The sequence below is a fragment of the Acipenser ruthenus genome, chromosome 36 (assembly GCF_902713425.1).
Source record: "Acipenser ruthenus chromosome 36, fAciRut3.2 maternal haplotype, whole genome shotgun sequence".
NCBI lineage: Eukaryota > Metazoa > Chordata > Actinopteri > Acipenseriformes > Acipenseridae > Acipenser > Acipenser ruthenus.
In genome coordinates, this window is record NC_081224.1 from 756,588 (window position 1) to 775,632 (window position 19,045).

Here is a 19,045-nt window from a genome sequence, read left to right on the forward strand (position 1 = left end):
CAAGTTTCATTCTGACTGACAAGCGAATGATCTGGATGATCTGCAATGATTATTATTATTATTATTATTATTATTATTATTATTATTATTAGTTTATGTAGCAGACACCTTTATCCAAGGCAACTTACAGAAACTAGGGTGTGTGAACTATGCATCAGCTGCAGAGTCACTTACAACTACGTCTCACCCGAAAGACGGAGCACAAGGAGGTGAAGTGACTTGCTCAGGGTCACACAATGAGTCAGTGGCTGAGCTGGGATTTGAACCGGTGACCTCTGGGTTACAAGCCCTTTTCTTTAACCACTGGACCACACAGCCTCCTATTATTATTGTGAATAACATTCACATTTTGTTACAGGTCAGATTTAATTAATGCAGTGAAATCAAAAGAAAGGTCAACACGTCTCTTCTAATAGTTGAGGTTAAGGTTCTCCACAATGCATGTAATAATAATAATAATAATAATAATAATAATAATAATAATAATAATGAATACCTTTCCTAATAGATGAGTTGAATGAGTTCCACAAATTATTATTAATAATAGCGCAGAGATCTGTCATTGGTTGTTAAAAAGTAGACGGATATGTTTCTATTTTTTTTGTTTTGTTAACTGTTTGTAGCTTTCTCCATAAGGATATGAGACGACTACAAAGCGGTGTGGAATTAGACATGTTAACTGTAACATTATTCAGCAGGTTTCATCCGACTTTATGAAGCTAAATTAGTTCATTCTAGAGGGGGAGTCCAAAACGTTTGGCTGTAGCTGTATGTTTAATTTCCGCTGTCTACCATCACCTCATCTGCCAGGTTTGTGAAGAGAAAACCAATTCGGGCTGTGAAACGCGTGGTTTGGTTTGACACGGGACCAGAAAAAAAAAAACATACAAAATCGGAGACCAATATTTGGAACCCCCTCCCCTGAAATATTGAACATTGGCTCTTTGGATGACGGTAGCGCGGGCGATTTCAAATGGAGCAATGTTCGGTGTCCTGAACAAAAGGACCAAGGAAGTTAATTAACGGTGAAAAGTGGCAACGGGTGTAGCTGAAGCACTAAAAGATCTTGGGGGTACCTCCCCCAACCGGCGCTGCCTTTTCTTATTTTGAGCCCCGGAATTAACCCGCTTCTTGCAGAAGTGAGAGGAGGACAGTGTTTGGAGCGGCTCGCTGACAACGCGCCTCCACTGCGGTTTCTATCAGGACCCTGGATTTCAGATGGGCGATCAGAGAGGAAAAAAAAACCAAAACCCTTTCACTGGGAACGGCAGGTAAGAAGTTAAGTTCATCCAGGGTTAACACACTGTGAGGTGAATGCGCATGCGTTTTGTTTGTGTGCTTTTTAGAGAACATAGTGATACAGTTCGGTGTTTTATGTGGGAGAAATCGGGGCAATTTGACCTGGTTGTGTTTTACCGCCAAACCTTTATCACACTGCACACAAGCGCGCAGGTTTGCTGTTGGGACTACTGAGGCCAACGTTTTGCTTCAGCTAGAATTTTAGCATCGAGACATCATTTAAAAAAATAATATATATGATTTTAGATATTTTATTTAACATCGTGTAATCAAGGAAACTACAAAATGATATCGCAAAAAAAAAGTCTACCGGAAGCCATAGTAGTGGTATAGTAGTATTTCATATTAGATTTTGAAAGCTGTGTGTGTAATTCAACGTGTTAACGTAACAACATTCAGCAGGTTTATGAAGCAGCATGTGTTAATTCTATCGGGTGACGCAAACCCGTTTTGGCCACAGCTGTAGGTAATTGCCCACTGTGTAAGTCTGTGTTGTATTGCAAGCACAAAAATAAAACCGAAACAAAAGGATTGTTCAGATTTTATTTACTCCAAAGAGATTAAGATCTGAAAAGGGTGAAGCCCCATTTGTTTTTTTACATTTCAATGCATTGAGATAAACCTAACCTGAGCATACATGATCAATTGCATGCTATCTGTCCTAGGCTGGTTTTGATTTCGAACAGTAAATCTGATTTGAAGGCATCACCGACTGCACCTTGCTCCAAATTAACCCCCTTGTTGCACGACAAACATTATGCAAATCAGAGTTTAACCCTTTAAGGTACAAGGGAACACACGTGTCCCACAAATAAATAAAAATTATACTAACTTTCTGATTTTTTTGCAATGCGGTGCACGAAACAGGGTTTAAAATGTACTGACAGACAGGCAGGTTGGATCCGGTCATCCGACTGGCCAGCTTCCTCCTTGTGATGCTCGAGTCCCTCTCAAAATGTGTTTGAAGAAGAAACCGTTTTGAACAAGCGTTCAATGCCTTGTCTAGCTTAAAGGGTTAAACAGATGTTATTCACAATCACATTTTCATTCCAACTGAGCTCTCAATTACTTAACTAAACCCTTAATTTGAACTAATAATTTGCTTTTTTTTTTAATTGTTCTCAGCTCCTAAAAAGATTTTTAAAATGTTACAAATAACTTGAAATCTGCAACTTTAAAGAGATGAGGACAAATCGAAAGGTCGGCTGGTTTCACAGACCCCGATTTCCACTAGCCTTGGGCTCCGTTACCTCGGTAACATTAGGAGGTCCAAGACTAATCGATGTCAGTGAAACCAGTGTTTTAGAGTCCTGAGTGGCATAAGCATAACCCTGCATGTGCTGCTGATGTTCAGTCACACTCTCTACTCCATACTCCCAACGTTGTCGGTCGTTTAATCCTCAATATTTATTTGGACCCGCACCATCATTGTGTCATTTTCCGGCTTTGTAAAAGGTTCTGGTCTTCCTTGCGCTCCGGTTCGGAGGAAGTCTGGATCTCCCGGGGCCCGGAATTCAGCCGGAATACGGTGGGGGTGCGGCCCAGGATGGGGTTTGTTTCCTGGAGCCCGGAGATCCACTTGCTGAGGGTCGCCTGATCTCCAGAGCTGGCCATGCACAAAGCAAACACGGGGCCCTCCTCCACTGCAAGAGAACAGAACCACGGTGAGTGTACTGCCCCGTCCGACTGATCCACCCCTCCTGCTCTGCACTGGACCTGCCTGACCTCAGCACCATGTTACTGGATCCTCAGCTGATGTGCTATCCTTGCACTGCTAATGTGTCACTGTAGATTTAACTCGCTGCCATCATAACTTGTTGCATCCTAGTTCACAGTGTATTCTAGTAGTATTATTATTTGCAGTGACTGTAAACTACACTGTATTTAAATATGAAGCTTGCATTGTAACCCTGTGCTGCCCTGGAACACCTGTGTGAGTCGCCTTGGATAAAGGCACCTGCCAAATAAATAAATAAATAATAACGAATCTGAAGAGCTTTAAAAATAAACTTATTGCTTCAATATTCGCATAACTCTCACCGCGGATTCCTCGCTGTACATTTTACTTGTAGCGCTGCATTCCTTTCTGCAGCTTTTAAACAGTAAAACAAAGACCGTGAAATTATCCTGCCCATTTTCAAAATCCACCACTTAAAAATCGAGCTTTCAAAAAACTAATAATAATAATAATAATAATAATAATAATAATAAAATAAAAAAAAGTCTTACAAAAGACAATTGGTTTACCTTCGTCCACGTCAAAGTCATCGTCGTCTCCCAGGTCCCGGTCCAGGTCCAAGTCCAGCTCCAGAGGATAAAAGAAGCTCCTCTCTGGGTCGACGGGCTCTTCAACCTGAACGCAAACACAACTGTTTATATCTGTGAAACCAGGGCCCCTTTGACCTAGAGCTGTCCGCTTTCCCCCAGCCTGATTTAAAAGCGCACCGTGCTGACCTTTTCCTCGGGCGGCAGCGGGTCAGCTCGGAGTGTGTAGAAATAGACGCAGGTCTTCCTCAGCCACAGCGGAAAGGGTCCTTCCACAAACACGGGCCTCTCGGGGTTGTGCTTTGACAAGAGTGTCTGCTGATCGGGGCTCTGAATCCCTGAGAGGAAAACGGAAAGAAGAGGATGAAACAAATTGCAGGGCTTTGTGTGCTTCTCTGTGTATCTCGCCCGCACTGCATGCATGATGTTTAAACTTTATAACCAAACTGTAGCAGTGCTCTGCTAAAAAAAAAAAAAAAAAAAAAAAGCAAATACAATTTAGAGCTATTTTATTTACTGCCATCTCAGATTTGTTTACAGAAACTTATTTAATAGTAACAGGAAATTCTTGAAGAAATATATATATATATTCATTATATATATATATATATATATATATATCTATATATACACGAGTAGAAGTTTTTGTCATGAGACTAGTGAATTTCAAAATTATTTATTTCTAAGCTAGAGTAGTTGGAGCATTCTCTTAAGGGAGGGAGGGAGCAGTTCAGTCTCCGTGCCTCAAGCCTGCCCTGGACTGGAGGGAGCACCCTTTCTCTTAGGGGGGTGAGGGAGGGAGGGAGCAGTTCAGTCTCCGTGCCTCAAGCCTGCCCTGGACTGGAGGGAGCACCCTTTCTCTTAGGAGAGTGAGGGAGGGAGGGAGCAGTTCAGTCTCCGTGCCTCAAGCCTGCCCTGGACTGGAGGGAGCACCCTTTCTCTTATCTGGTCAAACAGAAACTGAATATAACTTATATATTAGATGACTACATATAACACAGAGCAAATAAAAAAAAAAAAACGACATGAAAATAATTTCCATATACCTACGACATAGAGCTGAGATGAATCTTCACCACATTCAGAGAGGTCTGTGGAGGGCATCTACAGGAAATGGGGTTGAAAAAAAAATGTAATCTGAGACTCATTTGCTTCAGTTTTGTACAAGAATCTAGTTACATAAAATACAGTAGCTTTTCTCATTTAAAAACTGCTCAGGAATTACAGGGTTAATACTCTATACTGTGCATGCGCGAGTTTCTGAATTTAAGCGAGGGTTCATGCCAGAAGGCACTTTCTGTCTGTGATTTCTTAATTGATGAACAGCCTCTATATCGGTGGCTGATCGCAGTCTTTGTTTTGCATTTGTTGCCATGAAAAAAAAGGTAAAATATAGCAAACTGTTTGAACCTTTTACCTTCCCACCCTGTTTACAAAGACGTGGTAAATTCTCACTCCAAGTTTAGACGACAAACTGGATGGTGAAAGCGACACAGATAGATAAGATGACAAGTGACACATTTAAATAAAGAAACCAGCGGCCGCGTTAAGTATCCGAGCGACTCAGAGCGAGAATTTTTCTGCTCACTCTGATCGCTGATGAAATCCGCTCTGCAGCTCTGAGCTGCTCAGGGGGAGCGGAACTGAGCGTGTCGTGAAGTGGGTTCTTTCAAAACCCAACGGCGCTTCGGTCCCGTATTCTCCTCTGAATTTCCAACGGACCCTCCCTTTTAAATTCAGGCGGTGTAGACGATGTCAGCGTGTATGTTGCGTGCCAGCGGCTGTACCTCGTAGACCGTGACCCTGGCGTCCAGGTCTCCCGCTATCCTCTGCAGACTGAGTCTCGCCAGGTCCACAGGGTCCCGGGGCAGCTCTCTCGGGACCGGGTAGGGGTTCACGTGCTTGAAGCGGGGGAACCAGTACATGAGCCGCTGGTACTTGCGCATGGGGTGACCCTTCTCCCCGAAGATCTGCACGAGAAGGACCTTCGTCTCCACGTTGGGCATGACGCCTGCGGGACGAAAGACGGAGAGAGAGAACAAACGCGTTAGAGGAAGGATGAATGAGAGAGACGGAAAAGGAAGAATTAATGCAAGAGAGAGAGAGAGAGAGAGAGAAAAAGAAAGCAACATCCTGTTAGATGCGATTTTGTACTAATTTGTAGAAAGCCCTATTATTCTCTTGGACAGTATGAAGGTTTTTCGACGGGGTGTCCTGTCTGCTAGATAAAAATTTGCTCTGTGTAACAACGGAACAGGAACGGCTAAAGCAGTGGTAATGTGGCAGCAGTTCGGTCTCCATGCCTCAAGCTCGCCCTGGTCAGAGAGAACAGAACTTGAAGAAACTTTCAGCTACAGTTGAAATGATTTACAGTTGAATTATTGTTTATTTTTTTTTTTTTAACAGCCTTTTTTAAAGTGGTGCAGTAAACTTGTTATTTTCAAGATAAATATATCGGCATGACAGCGTCTATATATATATATATATATATATATATACAAATAGACGGGGCAGCAGTGTGGAGTAGTGGTTAGGGCTCTGGACTCTTGACCAGAGGGTCGTGGGTTCAATCCCAGGTGGGGGACACTGCTGCTGTACCCTTGAGCAAGGAACTTTACCTAGATTGCTCCAGTAAAAACCAAACTGTATAAATGGGTAATTGTATGTAAAAATAATGTGATATATGTATAATATGAAATAATGTATAATGTGACATCTTGTAACAATTGTAAGTCGCCTTGGATAAGGGCGTCTGCTAAGAAATAAATAATAATAATAATAATAATAATACAGAGGGACGCAACACAGTAGTCTACAGGACTATAAGAAGCTTTCTTTCTTTCTCTTTCTTTCTGTGTTTTAATGGTTTTCAGAGAAAGGCTCTGCATTGCTGAGGACGTACCGTAGTTCTCCATGTGCTCCAGCAGCTGCACGCCACACTCCTGCTGTCGGGGGTAGTGGTTGAACATGCGCTGGATGTAGTTGCGAGGCACAAACACCTCCTTGGGGAAGACGTCCAGCAGCTTGTTGTAGACGGACAGATCCCCCTCCACTCCGAACTCCGGCATCTTCTTCAGGGCAGCGTAGATGAACTCCACGTGACCCCGCCGGCGCACGTCCTCCTTGCAGAAGACCTCGAGGACCCGGGTGAACGTGGCCTTGGTTCTGGAGTCCCGGGCCGCCCGTTCAAACAGGTCCTCATAGGTGACCAAGGTCTTGCCTGCGCCAGTGTGAGACGACTCCCCCTCCTGGTTGGAGCGCTCAGAGGAGGGGGCAGGTTTGGCGTCTGGACGTCTTGCGCTGGAGTGGAAGCATCTGGAGGGCAAGCGCGTCGCGCGCTGAAGAAATGAAATTCACTGTAGTATTACAAAACAGACCGTGTGTCAAAATGAAATGCACTGCAGACGCTGAGGTTTGATTTAGTTTTATGAAATGCACAGCTGTGGCCAAAAGCATTGCACCCCCCCCTGTAGAATTAACTAATTCTGCTTCATAAAGTCGAATGAAACCTGCTGAATAATGTTAACATATTGAACTGCACACCACTTTGTAGTTTTCCATATAAAATGGAGAAATGTGACATTTCAAAATCTAACATGAAAAACCGTACTACTATGATGGCTTCCGGTAGACTTTTTGCGATATCATTTTTGATTGCATGATGTTAAATAAAATATCTAAATTATGCTTCTCTCAATCCTACAATTCTAGGTGACGCTAAGCTTTTTTCCAGAGCTGTGTTGCAAGTTTAATGTTTAGTATAACAGCGGTATCTGGATTGTATGTGTGGCTTCTCTGTGTCCCAATACTTCCTGACAAACAAGACTCTCTCTCTCTCAAGCGTTATATTGTGGAGATAAAAAAAACCTAACTGTATTTTCAGCCCAGCCACCATCTCGCTCCCTCAAAAACGACCTACCTGCCCAAGGCTGGCATGCTTGCTTCTGAAGAGCCCAGCAGAGGCTGTGTGAAGTGCGGACGGTGAACGAGGAGCCGGACTGCGAGGGGCCAGCGCAGCCAGGACCCTGGCCAGCAGCAGTGAGCGCGTGCAGTTCATAGCCGGACACGTTGTCCTGACCTGAGAAGCAGAAGAAACAGAGCATGAAGCACCATGTCACTTGGTAGGTCTGTTGTTTAAACACACCAGCATGCAGTATCACACTAAATGCAATCCCAAGATTTTTTTTGTAGTTGTGGATCAATCCTGATGCACTGATCATCCAATCGCCAAACCCCCATACACAGAAGTTTCAGCCTCATCCAATTGCAGTGCAGCAAAGGGAGCAGCGCCTGAAAAAGAGGACTTGGGAGGGAAACGTTGATAAGCTGAAAGCAGACAAGAAGTATTTTTTTTTATTTCTTAAAAAAACACTGGGTCTCATGCATTTGCTGCAATGCAAAAACGTAATAATTGGACACAGACACTTTAGTTATATCAGATTAGGGAACAATGATACAAATAAGCCTGCCTTACAAAATGCATAAAAGTAACGGTGTTATTATTCGTTGCACAACCTGTAATAAATAAACCTATGTAGGTCGAATAAAACCCGGGTGCAACAGATCGATGGACAGCAATGGAATGGAACGATTCCCAAGCCATGATTTTAAAGGGATCGTGCAAAATGCAAACATGCATGTATTTATTCATGCATTTGTTTATTTTAATTTAAGTTAAATACATAATGTGCACCTCTGATTTGGAAGACAGTAACGTTGCATGTTGATTTTTTGACAGTTCGGTTAGTGCGCTGTACTCATTACTTTAAAACAAGCACATTTTATTCTATTTGTGTACTTAGAAGATCTGCCACGAAATATGCAAAGCCTGGAATTACCAGTATGCTTAAAATGTGATAAAAACCATTTGGTACGCGGTTAGAACACATGTCTAAGTACAGCCACTATTTGCGTGTTCGTACGTCGTACGTGCAGCTGTAATACTCACGTAATTAAAACGAAACGCTTCTTATTTATTTGTGAAATAATTCTCCTTCAGATGTGAGGTCATAGGCGCTGCCATATTGAAATTCAGGTCATATGTGTGCATTTTCTGGTGCAGCACCGTTAATACTTCCCCGATTGCCGCAGGAAAGATAGTTCCCCTGGTTTACACATTTTGGAATCGGTTTTCTGGTAGTAATATACATTCTCGCCACTAGGTGGTAGCAACGCACCCCTGCTAAATACAGAACGGATTATACGGATTATAAAACGATCTAAGGAACTGCGGTTGTAGAGACACGTCGTATGTACCATGTCTTAAATACGTATTGTATGTTGTTTATTTTCAGTTTTAAATCACTGTAATTTAAAACTGTAGCAGTGTGGAGTAGTGGTTAGGGCTCCGGACTCTTGACCGGAGGGTCGTGGGTTCAATCCCCAGTGGGGGACACTGCTGCTGTACCCTTGAGCAAGGTACTTTACCTAGATTGCTCCAGTAAAAACCCAACTGTATAAATGGGTAACTGTATGTAAAAATAATGTGATATCTGTATAATGTAAAATAATGTATAATGTGATACCTTGTAACAATTGTAAGTCGCCCTGGATAAGGGCGTCTGCTAAGAAATAAATAATAATAATAAATAAATATAAATAAAGATTTAATCATTGTAGAAAAAAGGGTGCAAAATTTGTACAGGAGCAAAAAACAAACCAACCCTTAATGTTTAAAATAAAATAAATATATAAAGATATATAGTTATATATTATAGAAAAAAAATATTATTGTTGACTGGTTGTGCGTGTGTAATTGTTGTAAAGTAATACAACACCATACAAATTGCTTTTACATAGCTATAGCACTCCTGCAGAGTCCCGGGACACTTTACAGTAAAATAATAAAAAGCCACTGGACAATCAATCGAGCTCAAGAATAAGTTTCCTATCTATGAATCTGTTTTATAATGCACGGGTGGTTTTTTTTTTTTTTTTTCTTTGTTCAGGACAATTCTCAAACTCCACAGAGTTCACGCAAACTGTTTAAAATTGCTATACATTTTAATAGAAAAATCGTGACCGAAGGAATAATATATATATATATATATATATATATATATATATATATATATATATATATATATATATATATATATATATATATATATATATAATTGATATGACTCTAAAACAGCTCCATGTTAATCGGTCTGTCTCTTTTAGCCTAAAGGTAAAAATAATGTAATTGTATGTAAAAAATAATGTGATATCTTGTAACAATTGTAAGTCGCCCTGGATAAGGGCGTCTGCTAAGAAATAAATAATAATAAATAATAAATAATAAAGGGTTGGATAGCTCTGTGCTTTTAATACATGTAGGGTAGGTTATAAAATAAATACGAATCCACACATCATCCACGCTGGGTTGCTGTGTCAGTATTTCACTATACCGGTATATTTAAAAACCCACAATAACTGAATGGATTTTCCTTAAAGCTGTATAGTTCTGTTATTCAATATGCTATAATTCCCCCTTCTAGTTATTAAAACCACGGTGCGTGTATTTATTTTCCCGTGTTTGCGGCTGTTTTTAATAATCGAAGACATGCATGGTAAATGTATAAAATGATCTCCTAAAACCGCCAGGCTCCAGCCCACCCACATCACCCCCTGTATTAACTCTCCCCGACCTGTCCTACGGGGGAAGACGAGATCAGAGGCAGGAAACGCGGGCATCCCGGGAAGCAACCGTAGACTCCTTCAAAATGATCTGAAACATGCCTTCTCCCTCGCGCGAAGTGACGCGCTCAGTGTATGCGTTTCATTTATTTGTTATAATCTTGGGTATGCAGTATCCAATACACTTAAAACACATATTATAGCATGCCTATATATATATATATATATTAGCTCAAAGAGCCAGCTGCCCAACGTTTCGATATGTTGTACATATCTTTCTCAAGGGAGCCTGTGTTTGAATCCAAACATTGGAGGTATTTATAGGTTTTTGACGGCATGACAACTACTTGTTATTGTTTACATTCAAATTCATGATTTATTCTTACATGATGTCATGCTGTTCTATATATTGTGACATCATTTTTACTTCTATCTTTGAATCTGTATTAATTCTAATTAACACTACTTTATATAAACTTATATTTTTATTATATCATGCAATGCTGGCTTTGAGGATCAGTCTAGATTTGGCCTCCCCAGCGCATCAGCATGCATATATATATATAGAACAAGATTATGTACAACAATGTGAATAATTATTGTATTTCTTGCTCTTATTGTATTACTTGTATTGTAACACTTGAAATGTATTTGCTTACGATTGTAAGTCGCCCTGGATAAGGGCATCTACTAAGAAATTAATAATAATAATTGATTAAATAAATCAATTCTATATCAGGTCGGCCTATAAAAAAGCAGTACCTAAACAAGCTGCTGCTATTTATGTTTCGAAGGAGGTATAACCGCAGGGTACAAAACTGACAATACGTTTTAAAAAAAAAACAAGTTTCAGACACAAAGCCCTTGTTCAGCTGTGTTTACTTTTCTTGCTACACAGCTGAAGAAGGGCGTTTGTCCGAAACGTCCTGAAATAAAATACTTTTAAAATCATTGAAACCTTTTGTGTACAATATCTATCTATCTATCTATCTATCTATCTATCTATCTATCTATCTATCTATCTATCTATCTATCTATCTATCTATCTATCTATCTATCTATCTATTTTTAAGTACCACATAATAAAACAAACTGGTTTGGTAAAACATAATGGTTACATTTTGAACTCGTTACTGCTGTTTTCCATATAATTGCATTTCTGTGAAATTGTAAACGGCAGCAGAGGAAAAAAATGTGCATACGCTGAAAATATAATCTACCGAGTCAATCACGGAAGAACTGTTTCACACTGAATTCCAATTAAGAATCCTCGGTATGATTTTTATAATCATTACAAGACTATCTGTTAAAACTCACCAACCATCACATGTTTGTCCGCTCTTTTTATTGCTGGTATGTTTACCAGTTGAGTTTCCCGTGTTTCAGCTGATTTATACAGTCTTAACAAAACAGCAAAGCAACGACAACAAATGAAACTCCAACCCAAAATATACTCTCTATGCGGCAGAGGATCCGTTTAGCTTTTAAAAGGGACAGGAAGAACGCCCTGAAGGGGTTTGGTAATTAGTGGCAGGGAATCCTGTACAGAATAGCGCTGTGTTTTACAAACACGTTTAACTGTGCACATTAACAATGCATGTATCTTATAACTTCAGTAAAACGCGTTTAACCCGTTTAGGCAAATGCTCCTGAGCTACACGTTTACAGTGTAAAACACGGATGACACGTTTATCTATTAAACACCTAGTAAAAGTGTAATGGAACTAATTTGAATATCGATAAAACAAAAGTGATCGCACTAATGATAATTTATACAAGGCATATTTACAGAATGCCCAATTAGTTAGGCATCTTAAACAACTTCTAAAAAGTCTCATGCATTTTATCATTTTAAACAAATTCCATATGTGGCCTGTTAAAGTCATCAATTAAATTTAAGCAATCACTTAATTTGGCAATTTGTTTCAGTTTTCCAAGATTTTCAGGTCCAGTGGTTGGGTTTAATACGCACAGGAAATCGAAACTGCAGAAGCAATGGGGTGTTGGAATAAATTTGCAGACTCCTGTGTACTTAATGAACTTTCAGTGGCATAACTTTGAATACATATTGCCAGTGAACTTAACACTGGAGCCAGCGTTCAGTGATCTAATCCTATACAGCAGCCCCTTGTCGGATCAGACGGATTGATAATAATAATAATAATAATAATAATAATAATAATAATAATAATAATAACACTGCGCATTAAATCCCCATTTTAATAAAGTTTTTTGTGTAGGCGTTTTTGTTTTTTTGTTTTTTTTTCGTAGGATACAAATGATTATTTTCAGAATTTGAAAACGTATTATTAAATCGAGCAAAAAAAAAAAAAATCTAAAATGTTAAGTTATTCCCAAACAGGTCAGTACGTGTTCTATTTGTCTGGCAATTATTTTAAAACAATGCGATTGAGCACTAACGACTACAAAGATTGGCTTCAGTATTACAACATATTTTTTTATATCGTTTGTGGTACAAAGCCTACAGAGTATGTACAGGAGTATCTATTATATTGGAGGTGAACTACAGGTAACAACAATACGTCATTAAAGGAATAAACTAGGGCAGCAGTGTGGAGTAGTGGTTAGGGCTCTGGACTCTGGACCGGAGGGTTGTGGGTTCAATCCCCAGTGGGGGACACTGCTGTTGTACCCTTGAGCAAGGTACTTTACCTAGATTGCTCCAGTAAACACCCAACTGTATAAATGGGTAATTGTATGTAATGTGAAATAATGTATAATGTGATATCTTGTAACAATTGTAAGTCGCCCTGGATAAGGGCGTCTGCTAAGAAATAAATAATAAACTCTAATTGAACTATGCATGGAAATAGTCCGAGGCGGGCTCTCAATTGAAATCTAATCATAATATTTGAGCTTCTACATTTGCATCTGTTTACACATTACACAAGTTTGAATGTGTCATATAGAGAACGCCTGTAAAATGCCCCCCCCCCCCCCCCCCCCCAAATAAATAAATCATTGAAATGCTTTTCGGTGAAGAAAGACACATCGCATTTTTGGACGAAAAAAAAAACGCATTTACTTGAATGAGCTTGTGGGCAACGATTACGATCACGAGATCACGATTTTTTCAATAGCACTGCATCGTCTTTATTGCATAACATAAACGAATGAACTTAATGGAACGCAGAGCAGACCGATTATGCAGTCTTTCGTCTGGTCATTTGCTGAAATGCAACTATACGTCAGCGTTGGAAATCGTATTGTTTCTGTATGGGAGCATGTTTCTTGAATTTAATGTAACACCACTTTTTTTTTCAATATAATGTTAAAACAGACTAATGCAACGTTGTGATAATTTAGAAATATGGGGATGGTGCTGAGGGGGTGGGGGAGGAGGGTTGTCTATATTTGGAGAGCTTTGACCAAGTGAGTGAGATCATGTGTAATATACGTGTGCACACAGTTTTTAGATTAAATATAAAATGAGGCTATTGGTGTCCAATGTTCAGAGGAGGATACGGGGAGTTTAGTTAGGCTACAGCAGGAAATCCGAACCTGGAGAACATACGCAATCTCTGCGCCCTGGAGAGCTCAAGACGTGGAATTCCACGGTGACGTCACGGTGAGCTGACCAAGCACGGTTTACAATTCCATAGCGAATTTACCAAGTTTTTATCGCATTAGTCCAGAGGACGCGGAAGACTTTTTTTTAAAAAAGGGAGCTTTCTTCTGTGTACAATTGTTCTTCAACTTCAAGAACGCAAACATTTTTTGGTTTGGTTTGCAACGCTCCACTTCAACTGCTAAAGAACAGCTCGTTTGGGATTGGGTTTTGTGTGGGTCTTGTGTTTTGCCAGTGGTTATAGAATAAAACACATCATCCGTTTCTGTTCTCGTCTCGCTTTGGGGAGGCACGCACAGATGTTGCTGGGGTTTGTGAGTGGAATTTAAATAGCAAACCGGCTTGGCACAGGACACCTTTTGTTAGTTTCGTTGTTTTTAAAGCGTCACTCAGCGGCGAAGGGGTCATTTTAAACCAGCATTTATCTGAGATGACTTTGAATTCCGAAACGGAACCCGACCACATGGAGGAATCTGACATCGATGTGGTTGGCGACGGAAGCCAGGAAAGCAAGCTCCAAAGACTCAAAACATCCACCTTGGCCGAGGAGACTCCCAGTTTGGACGTGGAGTTCAGTCAAACATCTCCAGGCGCAAATGGAGACGTGGGCATCGGCACCCTTCCCAGCACCCCGTGCGCAGGCAAAAACAACCCGCCGGTGAAGCCACCTTACTCCTATATCGCCCTGATAACCATGGCTATCCTCCAGAGCCCCAAAAAGAGGCTCACCCTAAGCGAGATATGCGATTTTATCAGCCACCGCTTCCCTTATTACAAAGAAAAGTTCCCGGCTTGGCAGAACTCCATCAGGCATAATCTGTCACTCAACGACTGCTTTGTCAAAATGGCTCGGGAACCCGGCAACCCGGGAAAGGGCAACTACTGGACCCTGGACCCCAATTCTTCGGACATGTTCGAGAACGGGAGCTTCCTGCGGCGGAGGAAGCGGTTCAAGAGACAGCACTCCAGGTTCGGTATGCTGAAGGGACACTGCGGTGCCAGCTCGCTGCCCAGCTTCACCTATGGAACCCACGGGCTCGGCGCTGCCCGTCTCCAGTTACCCGGTTTGGAATTTTATCAAATGGGGTTCCATCCCAGGCAAGCACAGTCCGCAGCCCTGTTGCCTCCCGCCGCCAGCCTCTTGCCGACCCTGTCCACGCTTTTCTCCAGGACACAGGTCGGTGGTGGCAAAGCGTTTCTCCCTCAAGCTACCTCGGTCCTGGAAGCGGATTCCGCGCTCCAGGTGTCATCCTTCGTGGGTGGCATCGCCGCCCCACTCCCATCACTTTCCCCGGCTTTGGATAACAGAACCCCGGGGTCACGTTTCGTTTCCAGCGCGATGCTCCGTGCCCCCACTTCCCCACATTTTCTCAGCTTGCAACAGGGGTACTAAACTTTACAAGCCTTACACAGCAACTCGGGGTTGGCAAACAAACTTTAGCAACAGCTGAGCAAAGCGAGTAACTTTTAAGAGTTTTTTTTTTTTGTAATCAGTTGGTTTTAACCTCAGGTAGGAATGCTGTGTGTGTGTTTGTGTGTGTGTGTGTTTGTGCGTGTGTTTGTGTGTGTGTGTGTGTGTGCCCTACAGCTTTTTCAAAATGTTTTTTTTTATTTGTTTAGAGATGACCTTATCTGAGGGATATTGTTTTAAATAGAACCTAAATCATTTGTTCAAGGTTGTGTATAAAGATCGTGCATTTTCTATGTCAGTTGCAAAAATAACAGCAGATTCTATTTATGTGTGTGTGTTTGTGCGTGTGTGTGTGTGTGTTTGTGCGTGTGTGTGTGTGTGTGTGTGTGTGTGCCCTACAGCTTTTTCAAAATGTTTTTTTTTATTTGTTTAGAGATGACCTTATCTGAGGGATATTGTTTTAAATAGCACCTAAATCATTTGTTCAAGGTTGTGTATAAAGATCGTGCATTTTCTATGTCAGTTGCAAAAACAACAGCAGATTCTATTTATGTTTGCAGTTTCTTATCATTGTGCGCATTCAATAATAATAATAATAATAATAATAATAATAATAATAATAATAATAATAATAATGAAAAAAATAAATCTCATTTTCATATTCTAGCAATACGATGAAAGCACATATTTGGAAACTCGCTTTTGTTACCTAAATGCGGAAAATAATACATGTAAATATATTTTAAGTGTTTAAGTGTTTAAAAAACAAACAAACAGGGAAATGAGTGCTGAATATTCACTGCAAATTAAATACATTGAATAATACATATATTTGTGTTTTTTGTTGTCTAAATAACGCGTGGAATGTATATGCTTTTGATAAAGGAGCGCCAATACAAAATAAAATGACGCTATATATATATATATATATATATATATATATATATATATATATATATATATATATATATATTCTAAAATAATTTCCGCTATACCCAGCCTATATGTATTTAATTAGTCATTCAGCAGACGCTTTTATCCAGAGCCACAGAGACACTAGGAGGTGAATATGCATCAGCAACTGCTGCTGCAGAATCACTTCCAACGGGACCTCCTTTTCAACCTCTTATTAAAATGCGTAAACGAGTTCTTTTATCAAGGAATATTGAAATGGTCTGTTAAGTGTTTCCCTTGTGCAGCTGGATAGTGTTATTCCCCTTTAGTAATGTGAAACGCTGAGGAGAAATACGACGAGTGAGTTGACAGCTCCGACGTACGCAGCAGGAGCGCCTGCAGCGTTGAAACGTCTTATAAACACCAAGATTTTTTCTTTTAATTTTTTTTTTTGGTTTCAGTTTGGTTTCACTTAATTTCCGTCACTTTGAAGACTTTGATTGAGCTAATAAACAAAACCGAGACAGAAAATAAACGCCGCTGTAAGTTAGTTGGCAAGCCAACTAAATGACTAGTAGTATATATTTTCTTTACTTCAAAAGGAAGAAAGAAAACAAACGTGGGTCTGATTTTATAATGGAAATAATCTATTGCAAAGATGTTTATTTGAATCCGATACAAGATTTGTAAGCCTTATAAATCCCAAGTCTTTGCAGATGCAGCAACGCCCTGTGCTGTTTAAATTGCAGAAGGTGTCTTGGCAATGTTTAGCTCTTGGTCCTGTGGGAGATTTATAGATTTTTAAAAAAATCTATCTATCTATCTATCTATCTATCTATCTATCTATCTATCTATCTATCTATCTATCTATCTATCTATCAAAGAAAAAGGTATATACAAAAATGTGAGTCGTTTTTCGAGATTTACGATTATACTGTAAATCACTTTCACGAATCAGCCCCCAAATGTAGTCTCCCATCATGTTCTCGTTATACTGTCCTTCATTGACAGCTCATCCAGGAGCCTCAAAGCCGTGCTGCTCCATAATGGTAACAAGTACCCGTCTCTTCCCCTGGCTCACTCGGTGCACCTCAAAGAGGATTACAACAGCATCAAGACCTTGCTGGACGCCTTGAAGTATGATGAGTACGGCTGGGACCCCCGGAAGGTGCTGATGCCACCACTGCACATCAAATTGGGCCTTATGAAACAATTTGTCAGAGCTCTAGATAAGGAGTCGGCAGCCTTCAAGTACCTTCAAGACTTCTTCCCTAAGCTGTCTGAGGCAAAGGTCAAAGCCGTTGTCTTTGTCGGACCACAGATAAAGAAGATCCTGGAGTGCAATGAATTCCCCAAGAAGCTCACTAGTAAGGAGAAAGCGGCTTGGAACAGCTTTGTCGCAGTGGTTCGGGGCTTCCTGGGCAATCACAAGGCCGAAAACTATGTGGAGCTGGTTGAGACTCTGGTGAAGAACTACGGCACAATGGGCTGTAGGATGTCCCTCAAAGTCCATATCCTTGATGCTCATCTTGATAAATTCAAGGAGAACATGGGAGCGTACTCGGAGGAGCAAGGCGAGCGCTTCCACCAGGATATACTGGACTTTGAACGCCGCTACCAAGGACAGTATAACGAGAACATGATGGGAGACTACATTTGGGCGCTGATTTGTGAAAGTGATTTACAGTATAATCGTAAATCTCGAAAAACTACTCACTTCTAAATCTTTTGTAGTCATTTTTGTATTACTTTAGTATAAATACATGTTAATTTGGATTCATATGTTGTTTTTTTCTGACTTTATGTGAACGAAAAGACACAAATTCGCCCGTTTTCTCATTGGAAATAGGTAAATTTCAAAATATCACTGTCCTGGTCACAAAAGCAAAGTTTGTGGGGAATAATAGCCATTTTCTATACTTTTGAGGCATAAGCAATTAGGAAATAACACTTACTACCCAGGAACCAAAATATATATATATATATATATATATATATATATATATATGTTACACGGTGTAATTGATGCAAAAAATATAAATCAACAGCTGTCTTTCAAAAGAAAAATTCCGGAGGGTGATCACGTGATGACTTCAGATTAGAATGTTAATTCCAAGAGGTTCCAAAGCACTTCCAAAGCTGTTGTTTTTTTTTTTTTTTTTTTTTTCAAGTCTGCAGTTGTCCCATAGATTTTGCATATCTACTGTAAGCTTATCTCCATCTACAGGCATTTCATTTAGGGATATAGCGTCGGTCCTATGTTGAACACCTCCCTGAAGTTCCATCGTCACCGCTCTCTTTACCGAAGAATACTCTCCCGTACACCAGGCTGCGCCGGCGGCTGGTGAGCACACCTGCATTAAATGGACCCAGCACCACTTGTGACGTCAGTCGGGTAACTTAAAGGTTCGAGAATACCCAGTAAAGGAGCCCCCCCTCCCCCCGGCCTGAATCCCTTCATATATTCATTAGGACAACCCACGGGCGGCTTCACTGAAACTATCGTTTGCAATTGTTACTATTACAATACATTTCAATGATAAGTCACCTGTATGCTATCCACAGACCACCTGTCTCTCACAGCCTGAGGCCGCTATACCAGGACTCGTTTAGTATACAAATAAGCAGGTTTTACGGTGTTTTTTTTTTAAATAATATTATTTTCTTGCCAATTTTTATTTATTTATTTCAAATGAGATGTTTGATTTTAATGAGGCGGTTCGAATTTAGATTTGTATTTGTAACCATGTTAGTGGCACCAAATACGAATTATCTAATAATTATATCTCAAACAGCTCGATTTGGAGCGGTGGGTATTATACCATTATAGGCATTGAACTCCGTGTAACTAACTGGTTCAGTACGAATCTTTTGTTTATATATATATATATATATATATATATATATATATATATATATATATATATATATATATATATATATATATATATATATATATTTAGCTC

At 40.2% G+C, this 19,045-nt stretch overlaps 2 protein-coding genes across 5 annotated transcripts; one reads left to right on the forward strand and one right to left on the reverse strand.

The window, feature by feature from the left end:
- Positions 1-1,828: 1,828 nt before the first annotated feature.
- LOC117962334 (evolutionarily conserved signaling intermediate in Toll pathway, mitochondrial-like) lies at positions 1,829-11,638 on the reverse strand. 4 transcript variants are annotated; one of them, XM_059008119.1, is made up of 8 exons: positions 11,507-11,638; positions 7,484-7,642; positions 6,467-6,902; positions 5,352-5,575; positions 4,611-4,668; positions 3,754-3,902; positions 3,547-3,652; positions 1,829-2,942 (listed from the first exon to the last, which is right to left on the reverse strand). In XM_059008119.1, the coding sequence occupies exons 1-8, from the start codon at positions 11,507-11,509 to the stop codon at positions 2,725-2,727; spliced, it is 1,353 nt and encodes a 450-aa protein (XP_058864102.1). In that variant the 5' UTR covers positions 11,510-11,638; the 3' UTR covers positions 1,829-2,724. The 4 variants fall into 4 exon arrangements, with proteins under 4 accessions (XP_058864102.1, XP_058864103.1, XP_034769444.2 ...); XM_059008120.1 differs by having other exon boundaries at positions 11,503-11,638; XM_034913553.2 differs by lacking the exon at positions 11,507-11,638 and adding an exon at positions 8,513-8,663.
- Positions 11,639-13,600: 1,962 nt separating this feature from the next.
- On the forward strand, positions 13,601-15,495 carry LOC117966831 (forkhead box protein D1-like). The gene has a single exon (XM_059008122.1). It carries the CDS (start codon positions 14,205-14,207, stop codon positions 15,165-15,167), a length of 963 nt encoding a protein of 320 aa, XP_058864105.1. The 5' UTR covers positions 13,601-14,204; the 3' UTR covers positions 15,168-15,495.
- Positions 15,496-19,045: the final 3,550 nt, after the last annotated feature.

Coding starts and splice junctions, on each gene's coding strand:
- LOC117966831 (XM_059008122.1), top strand. CDS start 14,205: ATGACTTTGAATTCCGAAACGGAACCCGACCACATGGAGGAATCTGAC.
- LOC117962334 (XM_059008119.1), bottom strand. Junction 6,903..7,483: donor AGCATGCCAGCCTTGGGCAG/GTAGGTCGTTTT, acceptor TCATTTCTTCAG/CGCGCGACGCGCTTGCCCTC. Junction 3,903..4,610: donor ATCTCAGCTCTATGTCGTAG/GTATATGGAAAT, acceptor TTTTCCTCTCAG/GGATTCAGAGCCCCGATCAG.